Source organism: Vulpes vulpes, chromosome 2, assembly GCF_048418805.1.
Source record: "Vulpes vulpes isolate BD-2025 chromosome 2, VulVul3, whole genome shotgun sequence".
Lineage (NCBI taxonomy): Eukaryota > Metazoa > Chordata > Mammalia > Carnivora > Canidae > Vulpes > Vulpes vulpes.
The window spans coordinates 100,039,697-100,054,236 of NC_132781.1; the positions used below are offsets into that span (position 1 = coordinate 100,039,697).

General features: G+C 43.0%; 1 protein-coding gene across 33 annotated transcripts in view; it reads left to right on the forward strand.

The window, feature by feature from the left end:
* The window catches only part of KIAA1217 (KIAA1217 ortholog), a 730,776-nt gene that overhangs the window by 570,970 nt on the left and 145,266 nt on the right, over positions 1-14,540 (forward strand). The window contains exon 2 of one of the 33 annotated variants that reach the window (XM_072749380.1): positions 9,864-9,944. The exons of 31 other annotated variants lie outside the window; for them this stretch is intronic. In XM_072749380.1, coding sequence (XP_072605481.1) covers positions 9,864-9,944 — 81 coding nt within the window. The remainder of the gene's footprint in view (positions 1-9,863; positions 9,945-14,540) is intronic. One more of the 33 variants, XM_072749382.1, reaches the window with a different exon arrangement.

The following is a 14,540-nucleotide window of genomic DNA, read 5'->3' on the forward strand; positions in this document are numbered from 1 at the left end:
GGGTTGTTTTCTTTCTGCTCCACCAGATTATTTTCCTTAATTGCAATGTTAAAAATACTAATTTGTAATTATGGCCCGGGTTACATTGTATTAATTATAATTATAATGTTTTACTGCACAAACTAGCAACTGATGATGGCCCTTGTCTGTTTAAATAATATCAATCCATCTTTGAATTTGAGAAATGGCACCACTCACTTATTTAATTGACGTTAGCAGTGAAATGACACTGTCAAGAATAGTATTTGTGTAAGAAGGCATTTTTCCCAATAAAGCTTATAGCTTTCACAATAATTTTCTTTTTTTTAGGAGCCCCGCGACCTTCACAATAATTTTCAACCCCAAAAGTATATTTGGCTGTTTCTGGGGACTGATAGGCCAGAAATGAGGGAAATGAGGCCAGGTTCCAGCCCTGAGCTCTTGGGTGATATGGGCTGAAGAGGGCTGGCCGGGTGGCTGAGCCCAGTCCCAGGAGCTCAGCACATATGTGGCAGCAGAGAATCAGAGATCAGAATAGCAGCTCGCCTTGGGGTCAGGGAGGTTGCAGCCCCACAACAGATGGGCCTTAGGGCTTCAGGACAGCAAGTGTCAGGGCCCAGGCCCCCAGCTGTGGATAGGAAGCTAACATCCACCACCATAATCTTTGTTTGCTCATGAGTTGAGGCTGCATGTTGAAAGGCCTTCCATCCCAGCAGCTAAGTGGCCTAGAGTGAAACAGAGCCAGACCCCATCCTTCAGCAGCAGAACATTCTAAGAATTCTTATCTGTGTGTGCCTGCTGCCTGCCTCCAACTCCTTGTTAAGAAAAACACTACTTTATTATTATTATTATTATTATTATTATTATTATTATTATTAAAGCCTCACACTCAACAGTGACTTTTGTCCAATTTACTTCCCCTTGTACTTCTTGGTGATGTTGTGAAGCAGGCAGGATGGTTGTTGCTGTTTTGCAGAGAGGGAAAGTGAATGTTAGTGGTTTAACGGGCCCAATACAAAGCCCAAGGTCAGCTCAAGTAATTTATTCAAAGTCGAGCGGTGATGGAGCACTGAACCTAGGCCTGTAGCCAGGTTCTCCCCACCGGCGCTTGGAGCTCTGGCCTACGCGCTCGGCGTTCCTCAGTCATGACTGTGAGTAGAGTGCTCTGCTGTGGCCACGGGTGTTAGGAGACAGTATGCCTCAGCAACCCAAAGCTGAGGTCAGCCATAGAACTTGAATCCAACTCTTCATTTTACACATAAGGAAACTGAGGACCAGACAGGTGCCTGAGTTATGTTGAGTGCCCGGAGAAGCTTATAGAACCGAGACTCCAACTCTCTGCATAGTGCTTTCTGGACCACTGAGCCTCATGTCTCCCTTACAGAATGGCGTGAGCTGTTATTCTGCAAATGCCCCCATGTATATCATCTCCAACCATTTTGGAAATTTCTGGAGTAGAGGTATGCAAAGGCCAGTGCTCCTGCACTGTAGGTAGGGGAAGACAAGATGCTCAGAGGCATCTTTTAGCTGGTCTGGGTGGTGTAAGTCACCTTGCTTCAGAGGCAAATTGGTCCAGATTGAAGGGATTCTAGTTTCTGTGGCTCTTTTCTCTAGGAGAAGAAAAAATCAAAAGTGCAGTGCATTCCCAACTTGTTTCAGTAAAAGATCCCATTTTTTACCCTACCTTCCTACTTATTAAAATTCAGTTATCCCCTCTTTCTTCCCTATTAAATTTGTACCTTTGGTCGCATTTCAAGTGCAAAGAGGCTGCTTCTAAAGCAAGGCCTGGTCAGATCATGGCCCAGTGGAGGCACTGCCATCCCAGCAGGAAGCATCACTCCCTTGCAGCAACGGCTCTCGAGGCAAGGATGGAGTGTTTTACAGAGATTTGGAATAATGAAGGAGAAATAGAAACCTGGGGTTCAGAGGCCCTTTTTAGGGGTTTTAACTATTTTTGCTTCCCTTGAGTTTTAACGTTCCAGAGGAGGAAAGTTTTGGTGGAAATTGAAGGGAAAGAAAACTCTGCCAAACAGAAATTCCATATCAGATGGAGATTCTCCTCCTTCCAAGAAGGTGTGAGAGTAGCCAAGAAGCATTAAAGCATGCAGGAAGTCAGGGTGATGAGTTGGAATGCTCTTGAGGGAGAGTGAGCCATGGCTAGGGACAGTCCTGCAGGTTGGCTGGGGAAGATGATGTGAGCATTAGTGAGTTTCTGGGCCGGCTCCTGGCGCCTGAACTCCTTGCATCTGAAGTAGTTTAGGGACAGGAGATAAGCCCTTAAATCAAGCTGTCTGCCAAAGCCAAGGCTCCCAGAGCACCAGTGTGCCTCCCTCCTTCCAGATTTTCTGTTCATTCTGGAAGTGAAGTCTGAGCACTGGAGAGATCCCTGCCCTTCCTAGTGCTTACTTGGGGAGTAAGAGGGCACAGACAAGAAACAAGCAAGTAAGTGAAATATCTGATGTGCCAGGTAGCATTAAGTGCTATGGAAGAAAAATCAGCGGAATTCTCAAGGAACTGGTCATCCCGATGTCCATAGATTGCATTTGGTTGTGGCAGTTCCAAGATACCTGCCATCTTTATGGGGGCTGACCTGGCTTAACTCTTCCCAGACATTTCATATAACACTATGTGGGGCACTTCACTTCCTTTTCCTTCTTTGTTAAGCAGGAATGTGGAGGAAAGACCTCTTAGGAAAGCCCTCTAAGATCTACAAGGGTCATCTCCGTCATCTCGGTCATCTTGTAACTAGGAAGCCGGTGCATTTGTTTATCCTAATGCCACCTTCCGTTTGCATGAGACCTAACCTTTTCAGATCTCTCAGAGATGTGTGGCATCATTTAGTCTCATATTCTGTGAGTTAAGAAGGGTGGAGTTTGAAACACCAGAATTGAAGAACAATGACTAGGGTTAATAACTACAGTGTTTCCCAGCTGCTGTCCCACAGGCTGCCCCAGTCGGAACACTGGCCACAAATGGGTGTGGCTAGAGCGTGAACTGGCTGGGCGTCTGCCCGGAGTGGGGCAGGTTTCCTGGCATACTTTGCGATCTGTTTTTGGAGGCCATGGCAAGGTCATAGAAATAACTGTGTAACCGTGCAAACTCACTACTTTGAAAGCCAACACTCCACTCTATGCATAAGTTGACAAATTTAGTTGTTTTCTATTTTTCAAACATCAGACTCCCTACCTCCATTGGGGTCCAGAGGGGTTCAGACACTTCCCTTGAGGGCAGACTAGCACAGGAGGTGTGGCCATCCTAATATTTCTCAGGCTCTTATTAGTAAGCCAGCTATTGCGTTTTTGTTTGCTAGGCCCAGATTTGCATGTTTTCAGAAGTAATCTCATTTCATATAACTAAACTGTAACATAAATATTATCTAACTACTTTAAGGATGAGGAACTGCACATGACACATAACCGAGGCAGCGTTTCCAAGGTGAGGTGCACAAGACGTTATGAGAGTTGAACTTGAACCTGACAAGGCCAGTTCTCTCTCTCCAAAAGTGATCCCCCCCAATCACTGTCCTAAATTAACTGTAGAATTACTTAGAATTCTCAGGAAATTCCAAATTCCTAGGATTTCTGCCCTGAATCTTTTTCTTTTTGAGATAGTGTAGCTTTTTTGTTTGTTTGTTTGTTTGTTTGTCTGTTTACTCGAGAGTCCCTCAGACTATCTTGTTTTAAGATTATTGTTAATTATAAAACTGAACATGACTCACAAAGTCTCACAAGGCTACCTTTTATTCCATCTTTAATATTTTAAATATTTTTAGGAAGGAATTATGTTACAATTGGGTCTCTCAATGGAGTTAGCAACTGTTTTTTACCCCAAATAACCTGAAAGTGCTTTAGTCCCCAAGTTACTGATAGAACTGTGTGTCTTTTTTTTTTTTTTAAGATTTTATTTACTTATTTACAGAGAGAGAAAGAACAAGCACAAGCAGGGGGAATAGGAGGGGGAGAAACAGACTCACCACCAAGCAGGGACCCTGGGATCATGACCTAAGCAGAAGGCAGACACTTAACCAACTGAGCCACCCAAGTGCCCCAGAATTGTGTGTCTTTAGGATAGAATTACTTCGGAGATAACTTCCCCAATGTTTGCTTTTGTTGTGTTCTTTGTTTTGTGTCACAGGAGCTACTAATTTTTGTTTCTTCGATAGCAACTTATTAGACTTGGCAGAAATCAACTCACTGCAGTCATTGGTGTTAAGGACACAAACGGTCACCCTGTTGTGGCTTTTTTCTTACTGGTTACAGACAGCCAAAGTGCACTGTACAAGGGACTCTGGGGCATTTTGAAGAGATGAAGATTGACTCAAAGCCATCAGTATGGAGTGTTGCCACCAAAGTTTGGGATTTCAGCTGTTTCTTTCCATCATGCTAGGGACATTTATTGTACGCTTTAGGTTCAAGGCGCCCCCTCGTGGTGCAACTGATACTTAATCAAGTGTTTGACAAGCTTACAAGTTGATAAAAAGACTGCATTTAGATATTATCTTATTTTCTTCCCATTTTTAAGACTATCAAGTGAATAAAATCTTGTTTTCCGATTTTGTTTTATTTTTTATTTTTTAAAGATTTTATTTATTTGATAGGGAGAGAGAGAGAGATAGAGTACAAGCAGGGGAAGGGCAGAGGGAGAGGGGGAAGCAGACTCCCTGCTGACCAGGGAGCCAGACTGGAGCTGGATCCCAGGACCCTAGGATCTTGAGCTGAGCCAAAGGCAGACATTCAACCATCTGAGGCACCAAGGTGCCCCTGATTTTGTTTTAAATTCATCTGTAGCTGTTTATATCATATTCATTGCTTCATTTTTAAAAATGTATTTAAATTGAATTAATAAACATATGGGATATTATTAGTTTTGTAGGTAGAATTCAGTGATTCATCAGTTGCATATAACACCCAGTGCTCATTACATCGCAGTGCTTCATTTTGGGGGAGGAAGAAATGAATCAGAAAAGCAAGCACAAATCCCAAATCCTAGGCAACTTTGAAAAAAAATCTTTTTTTTTAAGTACAAAAGTAATACATGTATATTCTAGAAATGCTAGAAAGAACAGATTAAGAGTGAAAAATCACAATCCCAGGGATCCCTGGGTGGCGCAGCGGTTTGGCGCCTGCCTTTGGCCCAGGGCGCGATCCTGGAGATCCAGGATTGAATCCCACATCAGGCTCCCGGTGCATGGAGCCTGCTTCTCCCTCTGCCTATGTCTCTGACTCTCTCTCTCTCTCTCTGTGACTATCATAAATAAATTAAAAAAAATTAAAAAAAATCACAATCCCATAACCCATGGGGATTAACATTTTGGTGTATGTCCTATTTTTTCCGGGAATACAGACTTAAGGAAATGCAAACACACGTCATTTTACCTTCGGTGATTTTCCCCACTGAATTCTATGTATGAGCTTCATTCTGTGTGGTTACAGGGTCTGCTTCTTCGTCATTGTTAGTGGTTGCTTAGTTTGGTGGATTCCATTGCGTGCACGCTTGTGGATTGTTGTGGATTATTTCCTTTAAAGTCAGTTGCTTGGAATAGAATGGCTGAACCAAAAGGAAATGCAAAATTTTAAGGCATTAGATACTTATTGCCTTATTAGTGTAAGTAAAGCATCTTTGGGGGAATGCAGTTGTTTTAATAAAAGTTTCAAGTTCCTAGCATTTGCCTTGTTAGTCTGTGCCAGGAATTGTGCCTCTTGGTTTCCATGCCTCACTCCCATTTGATCCTCATAACAACTATGTGAAGTAAATACTATTATTGTCCTCACTTTCCAGATAAGGAAAGTCAGGCTTACAGAAATTAAATAGCTGCTATGTGGTTCCAAGAGCAGGGGACAGAAGGCTTTCAGAAATTGGATAAAAATAGCACTTTGCATCCCTTGAATCTTGAACTAAGTGGAAACTAATACTGATAATTCTCCATTGGTCAAATAAAGAACAAGGGTGTTGGCAATGAGAGAGGAGGAAGAGGAAATACGGGTCCATAAATTTAGAAACATGAAGAAAATTCTAAGTTAAGTCTCTGGCAATTAGATGTTCTTGTTAGGAGAAGATAACGGTGGACAGCTCAGTGATTACTGTATAATTACAAACTCTGGGGAACTCCTAATACAGACATATTTTCACGAGATCTTGTCATTTTTTTTCATGAATGCATTTTCTTTGACCACAGTTAGTCTTCAAACTGCTTAAATTACCCCTCTGAATAGTCGAAAGTTGACTGGAAGGAAAGAGTATCAGAAAATCTTCAATTTCTGTTCAAAACTGGAACCTTTGGAGAGCTTTCCAGTTTCAGCAAATCTCCAAAGTCCCTTATAGTTTCTCTCTCATTCTTACTCCTGAGGGACCTACATTTCCTTTTTGCCACTTTACCAACACTCTCCTTCTTTTCCCTATTATTATTATATATTTATCTTTATTCTAGAAAACTCAGAAAGAGATAGAACGAAAGGCATTCATTCAATACTTACTATTCCTCATGTGCCCTTCTCCGGCTCATCAGCACTCTCTTTTTTTATTCTTGGGAAGAAAATCTTTGAGCCTGTTTCTTCTCCTGCTACACTAGCCTTTGGAAGAGATCTCAAGCACCCTTCTATGAAACAAGCCCCTCTGTAGTTTCACTTGACTATTTTCCTCTTAATGATAGCCATTGGATTTACTAGGGGGCCTTTGAAATTATCAAAACGTCCTTCTGTTTAATTTTTATGGCATTATGATGATTGCCACCACAGCTTTTCCCTTGAGGTGGTGAGTCTTGCGTTTTCCCTGGTTACATTCCCTCAGTTAACATAGCCTTGTGATGACCATAAACCACTGATCTCCATGATAATCCTCCAAAGTGACTCAGAGACGCTACTACCCCATTCCCACACTGAATTTTTTGTTTTTTAAGGGACAATTTTCTATTTTATGGTCAAATCTGTAAATCAGACTTCTGAGTTCTGCACACTTGATTTATTTATTTTTTTTAAAAAAGATTTTGTTTATTTATTCCTGAGAGACACAGAGACACAGGCAGAGGGAGAAGCAGGCTCCCTGCAGGGATCCCGATGCAGGACTCGATCCCAGGACTCCGGGATCATGACCTGAGCCAAAGGCAGACGCTCAACCCCTGAGCCACCCAGGCGTCCCTGCACACTTGATTTAACTCAGAGTAGGTCAGTGGAGCTCCAAACATTTTGCTCAGCAGCGCTACCTGCTGAGAAGTGAGGATGTTTTCTGTGAGTTTAATTTGGTAATCCCGGGACAATGTATCTGTCTATAGAGCTATAGAGCTCAGGTTCTTGTGGCCTCAAGAGTTCTGGAGCCCCTTTTACGTGGGAGCTCTTGCATCTCATCCTCTGCTGAGAGTCCCCCATCCAGAGAGAGGTTGGGGTGTCTGCCCTGCTGGCAGCCTCTTTGTTGGGGTGCTGGTCTCCCCTACTGTAGCTCTCTGTTCTCCACCCCCACTGGGCAGGGCCCTCTCTCTCTTTCTCTCTCTGTCTGTTTCTCTCAATTTCCTGGGTTCCGAGGGTAGAGACCCTGGGCCCATTTTACTCCCCATCTCATTGTGATGCCAGCTTTGGTTTTCTGCGTGCTTTCCCCCTTTCGTGTCGACAACAGCTCTTCAAATATATCATCCTGTTTTTATCTTGCACTTTTATTTATCATGCACCTACAGGGCTTTATTATTTGTGATCTACTTCAGGAGATTTCTTTCATAGCTGATGAAGCCTGTAAAGAATCCGAGGCCCTACAGCAACCCTCACCTTTCTGGGGAGAATATATTTACCCAGAAAAGGGCTTTTATGAGGTCATTCTAGCTAATAGCTCTTCTAATGGTGTCACTCTCCTTTTCTCTTAAAAGTCCCTTCGAGTTCTTTTCCTTTTTATATCCCACCTCTGAAAGCATTCTGGGTAGACTATTTTAGTACAGTTCTTGTTGGGAGACCTATCTTTTGGCTTTAGGATGTAGCCATCTGTACTCAAATGTTCTTTTTCTTACAGAGATTTGTGTCCGATAAGTGAAACTGGGTTCTAACTAATATAAAATCATTCAGAGGGATCCCTGGGTGGCGCAGCGGTTTGGCGCCTGCCTTTGGCCCAGGGCGCGATCCTGGAGACCCGGGATCGAATCCCACATCAGGCTCCCGGTGCATGGAGCCTGCTTCTCCCTCTGCCTGTGTCTCTGCCTCTCTCTCTCTCTCTATGACTATCATAAATAAATAAAAATTAAAAAAAATAAAATAAAATAAAATCATTCAGAAATAAAAGAAAAACACATACTATATATAGTATCATCTCTGTATCTATAATGGTGGTATGGATCACGGATATCATATAATGCAATTATGGCGAGACTTAGAGGCCTCCTATATGTTGGTCATTTGTATGGACATATCTGTGTGCACCTGCAGTCATGGATGAAGTAGCCGTCAAGCCAGGACATCTCACTGGCCGATATCCCCCTTTTTTTCTTTCCTTTTTTTTTTTCTTAAAGATTTTATTTATTTATTCATGAGACACAGAGAGAGGCAGAAACACAGGCAGAGGGAGAAGCAGGCTCCCTGCAGGTGCCTTTCTTTTTTCTTTTTAACTGTGGTAGAATATTTGTGACATAAAGTTTACCGTCTTAAACATTTTCTAAGTGTACAGTTCAGCAGTGTAATTACACTTACAGTGTTGTACAACCAATCCCCAGCACGCTTTTCCTTTTACAAAATGGAAACTCTGCTCACATTTATCAACACCTTCCCATCCCCTTCTCCTGCCAGCCCCTCCCTGGTGCCCATCATTTGACTTTCTGTCATGAATTGACTACTCTGGGCACCTCATATAAATGGACTTTTACAGTGGGCGTATCTTTTTGTACTTCATGTAGCATTCTGAAGGCTCATTCATGTTGCAGCATATGTCTGAATTTCTTTGCTTTTTGAGGCCAAATAATCATCTGTCATATGAATATACCATATTTTGTTTATCCATTCATCCATTGGTGGACAATCGGGTTTATCCACTCTTGGCATTGTGAATTATGCTGCTGTGAACGTGGGTGTACAGATATATTTCTCTGAGACCCTGCCTTCAGCTCTCACTGGCTGATTTTGGATTCGAGAGTAAGTCCTTTGTTCATGAGGACTATGGAAATTTTTGTTTCTTAAAACACAAACATATTTTTCCACCATTGGTTTTTAACAAATATTTAAAAAATAAAGTTGTCAAAAATTATTCATCAGTGGCTCAACAAGAACTGAAATATTTAAATACTGGCAACAGATGCATAGTAAACTGAGGCATATACTCCAGGGTTACCCAGGCTTCAGTGGTAGAATTAGTTCCCTTAGCCGTAATCCTGATCTTCTGTTTCTTTATGTATTCACCTTGGGTCTATTTATAAGAGTCTTGTTAGCTGAGTGGCGGAGCAGAGGCACAGAGCACTGTGCTCACAGGCCAGTCTTTGTAGAGAAGCCCAATGGCCAGTGCCAATCAAGATGGCGGGCTGGGTTCACCACCAAACTGCACTCAGCCTAAGGAAGGTATTTCAGTGTGGTTTGGCAAGCTCTGATAGCTCTCCTGCAGCCTTGGGACAACCTCAGGACGATTGGCCAATGTGACATGTTCTCCAATGACAAGGTGAATTTAAATATCTGCCTGTGGCAAGATATTTCAGGGAAAACTCATTGTCACTCAGGGTTTGCTTTCAGCATTTCTTTCTAAACCATAAGGTTGGGACTGTCACCGCTTTCTCCTTCCTTGAGGGGAACAAGGGTTAACTGTACCTATGTTTTCATCATGAACGAATAGATGGTCGGTCCATTTTGGTCAACCTGTTCTTTGTCTCTTCATGTTTTCACCCTTTTCTTTTCTATCTTTTCTCTCTCTCTTTTTCTCCTATCATGCAGGCTTTGCAGTGCATGCTGATCTCTCTTCAGGCAGAACTTGACATTCAAAGGTACTTGATGAAAATTGAATCATCTCAGCGAGTTAGTACTCCACCTTTTCTTTTTCTGCATTGAGTTGTACCTCACCTCCTGCCTTTTTATTCTGTTGCGTGTGGCATTCTAATCAGTAGCAGCCACTAAACCGGATTGGCTGTCTTTTCCCCAGTTCCCCCCAAGCCTTGACTTAAACCCATCAAAACCAAATGCTTGCAGTGTTCTGAAATGTGTGTGTGTGTGTGTATATTTAATTGTGAGAGTTAATATTAAAGTTAATACTAATTGCATGCTTGCCCCGAAATATTTCTTGACTTTCCACAAACTGAGCTGTGGAATCAACAGTATTGCAGCAGTAAGGCAGGATCATGGCACATCATCTGAAGCAGGGGCTCTCCAGCAAGACCCCCTCCTCCCCAGCTTGCTCAAGGCAGCTCCTCTATGACCAGTGTTGGCTCCAGATCATTTTACTGATATGCATCTTAGTAATAAAAATGAGAGGAATGGACACACTCATATAGGACTTAATATTTGCCAGCCACTGTTCTAAGTGCTTTACAAGTATTAACTTCTCACAGCAACCCATGGGGTGGGTGTGCTGTGGTTCCCATTTTACAAATGGGGAAACTGAGGCACAAAGTAAATTGATTCACCTCGTTCTTTTTTTAAAGATTTTATTTATGTATTCACGAGAGACACATACAGAGAGGCAGAGACACAGACAGAGGGAGAAGGAGGCTCCTTGCAGGGAGCCCAATGCAGGACTAGATCCTGGGATCCTAGGATCATGACCTGAGCCAAAGGCAGACGCTTAACCACTTGAGCCACCCAGATGCCCCTGGAGCCTGCGTTCTGTAAGAAGAATGTGATAAAAAAGAAAATGTTCTCATTCTAAATCCTGTCTTCCATCTTATCAAGCCCTGATATGCTTCCCCAGAGCAGCTCTAGAGGGGAAAAAAGAACCTTTAGCCTAAAACTAGAACTTTGCACGGGTATTTGTTTATTTGAAAAGCATTCCAGGGACACTGGGAGGGCAGCTGGTGGTGGTGATGGTGTGTGTATGTGTTTGGGAACGTGATTTGGAAAGTATCAGCAAATCCTACTTTTAAGAGGTCTCAGGTGGGTCTGGCCACAGCACTTGAAGGTGTGGTGGCCTCAGGCACCCCGGTGTCCCCCCATCCCCACCCAGCTCCCTGGGGACTTCCTTTCTGCAGGAGGTGATGGAGGATCCCCTTCAGATCTCCCAGGACAGGCTTTTCTTGCTAGTGGGAAAGCCTCTTTGGTTTCACAACAACGCGGTTCAGCTGTAGAGACCCCACTGCAGCCTGGGCCTGGGGATGAACTTACAAATGGCTTTGTTGGTCGGCCTTCTGGGGGGCCTGCTTTGCACTCTGTGTTGTGCTGGTTGTCTTTTACTTGCAATTTCAAAGCCGGCTAGCAGGCCCCTTGCCTTTCATCACCATAATAACAGCAGTCTGGACTTGGACACCTTTTATCCCGAAGCCTTTTAAGTGCGTTCCTGGCTCTCAGAACTGTAAAGGCATCTGCTGCTTTGCTCAGACTTCTCCTGATGAGGACTGTGGGAGCCCCAGCCTGGGAAAACTTATTTGCTTATAATACACACCTTCTTGTTGCAAAATAAGACGAGAGAGAGAGAGAGAGAGAGAGAGAGAGAGAGGGACTCAGTGATTGATTCAAGGCAGCTTGCAGGTAAAGAGATAGCTACCTTAGGTGGATCAACTAAAAATCTGAAGGCAAAACCTCAAAGTAGGAGGAGACAAACTTAGAGTATAGCTAACTGTAATTGGCTTGAATGTTAAATTTACGGTCAGCCTTTCCAATATATGCGACATTTTATATGTATTCTACATTTTTCTCCTTATGGCACAAAGTAATACTTTGTGCTCCTTCAGGAGGTGAAATGATTTTCCTTGTTTGAAATTCTAAAAGTGCCATTGTTCTGCTCATGCCTCCAGAAGAGGGACTTCCATCCACATCAAAGGCAGGGCTATGTTGTGTATCATAGGCAGCGGTGTTCTTCTTCATTCAGCCTTTTTATTTCATACTGTCTCCTTCACGAGGAAAGCACGACACTAAGTAAGAATTGCAGGAGTGTGTGTGTGAAAGGGGTGAGGGTCTGAGCTAACGAGATCCAGATTTGGACCTTGCTCCGGGTGTAATTTTCTATCCCCATGGAAGATTGCTGAAGGCAGAGGGAGGCGAGCTTGGCCCTATCTTCTCTCAGAAGGCTTGGTCTCGTTCTGGCTTTGGAGGGAAGTCTGAGAAGAGCCAATTCAAGGTGTTGTTTCAGAAGCGAGTCTGGGTCGTATTACAGGTAGGACACCAGGCGGGCAGGTGGCGGGTGGACAGCTAATCCTGAAAGTGGAAACAGCTGCCTTGCGTGCTGACCCGCTGAGGGTCTGCAGGGTACCTGGTTCTAGCTGCTTCTCTAGGCACAGATAAACCTCTTAGAGGAAGAAAATGAGAAACAGATCATCTACATACTAGGAAGGGGTTGAAACATAGGAAATATTCAAAAGACTGTAAAAAAAATTGCTAAAATTTCGAGTTTACCTGGAGTCACATTCTAATCAGAGCTTTAAAGTTAAGTGACAGTAATGGTATCAGAACTATAGATGTGAGAGGAGCACAGAGCTACAGATGTGAGAATCTTGTCTCCTTAAAAGGTAAAGTGCATCATCTGCATGTCTAGAACGTAATGGATGGCTTTTGGCTCTTCTTTCTTAGCTGTAATCTTTTATGGAAATGGAAGTCCATGCGATTCTGGATTCCTGCAGAATTTTGCATGGCATAAGAATGAAAAATGTGTCTTCATTCCCGTGTTTTCCCCATGAATTCGTGTCCTCATTTCAGGGGCTATCTAGAAGGATTCTTCCTGGAATCTCATCATATGGAATACACATCTGAGAAGACAAGAATGGGCAGGATTATCACCACAGACAAGAATCTTTCTGGCTTCTAAATGTTTTGTGATAGTCTTGCCTTCCTCTGATCTGCTCTTTAAAAATATCATGTTTATTCCAGTGATTGATATTTTTGTAAAAGCAGTCTATTCTCATTTTGGAGAAATAATGGGGAAAGTATGCTACTCATGCTATTACCTTATAAAGAAATCCAATGCTAATATTTGGGTATATTGCTTCCATTTCTTAAGTTATATGCAAAAAAAAATCCTTTAAAAAACCCTGATTATGACTGCATAACATTTCATGGCTCGGCTCCATGGTAATTTGTTATTGAGCCTTCCATGTGACTCTAGGTTTATTTATTCTCTATGACAGATGTCATCTACACAAATTTGCTCCCTGGCCCACTAGTATAGGAAGTCTTACCTTGCTAATTTTTGCGAATCACATTAAATTGGCTTGGTGTCAGCAATTACTGTGAAATTTATTCTTATCACTTTGGGATCATAAATCCTAAGGAGTGCATCTAGTCCCATAAAGTTGGGTGAGGTTCCTGGGTCTCCTGGGTCTCAGTAAATGGCCTCCAAGCAGACACTCTGCAGGTGGGCTTATGGGGCTGTCCGCCAAGCCTCCTAAGCTTGGGCACTGGTTTCAGCCACTCTAAGCATGTCACACATCTGTCCTATCTGGTGGGGCCACTCCTTGTAAACGGAGTCCAGGTCTCCACAATTTGGAGAACACCATGGCCATCACCACCACCAAAAACAGAACTACCATCCTCTAGCCAGCCCTGCAAAGTCATTTGCCCCCTTTTTCCTGCCCAGTTAGCAACCTTCCTCCTCACCCATTGCCAGGTGGAGGTGGTAAGACAACACTGCATTTATTTTCCAAATGTCTTTACCTCCTAAGCCTAATGTAGGGAGTGTGTCTTTCTGGTGGCCTCTGTAGCACACAGACACTATGAAAAGACCTTCCCCCTGGAAAGATTTATTTTAGGACACAAAGGCTTGGCAGTTGTTTCAGGAAATAAGGGAAAGGAGTAGATTTTCCATAATTTTTTTGTTTGCTGCTGACAGCTATGTGGACACGATAAGTTAATATCTTGAAAGATTCATCTGACACAAGAAAAACTTGAAAGCAAGTATCAATGTAGTGTGGTGCTTCTTGAAATAATGAGAAAGCATCCTTTTCTGCCCCAGGCACCCTTGTTATTTGTTTCTTGGCATCCATGGAGGGGGCTTTGTATGATGAGAGGGGCTTGGTGGAGGGGTCTGGCGTGGCTTGCATGGTGCAGTGCTCTGCCTGCCTCGCCCTGTGGATGCCTGTGGCTGGTTCTAGCCAGGGAGGCAGTGGCCACTGACTACTTGGCATCGCTGCCTTTTCATCTTTCTGATCTGATAATGAAGTAACACACACGGGGAAGGAAAACGTGGAAACAAAAAACACAGTTGTACTTTGCTCAACTGCTGAATCGTCTGATTTTCCTCCAGACCAAACATCTTTGTTTTCACAGGTGAAAATCATGAAAAATGTCTGGGTACTCTTTTGGTGGAAAAAGGGAAGAAAGGGTTGAAATATTACCCTTGAAGAAACAGGGTATAAACTCAGTTTATCAAGGATAACTCATCAAAATAAATCCCAGAGAAAATGCTTTCCCACCTTATGTCCAAGCTGAGGAAGGGAAGTACTGATTTTTCAGAGCTAAATTTAAGACAGG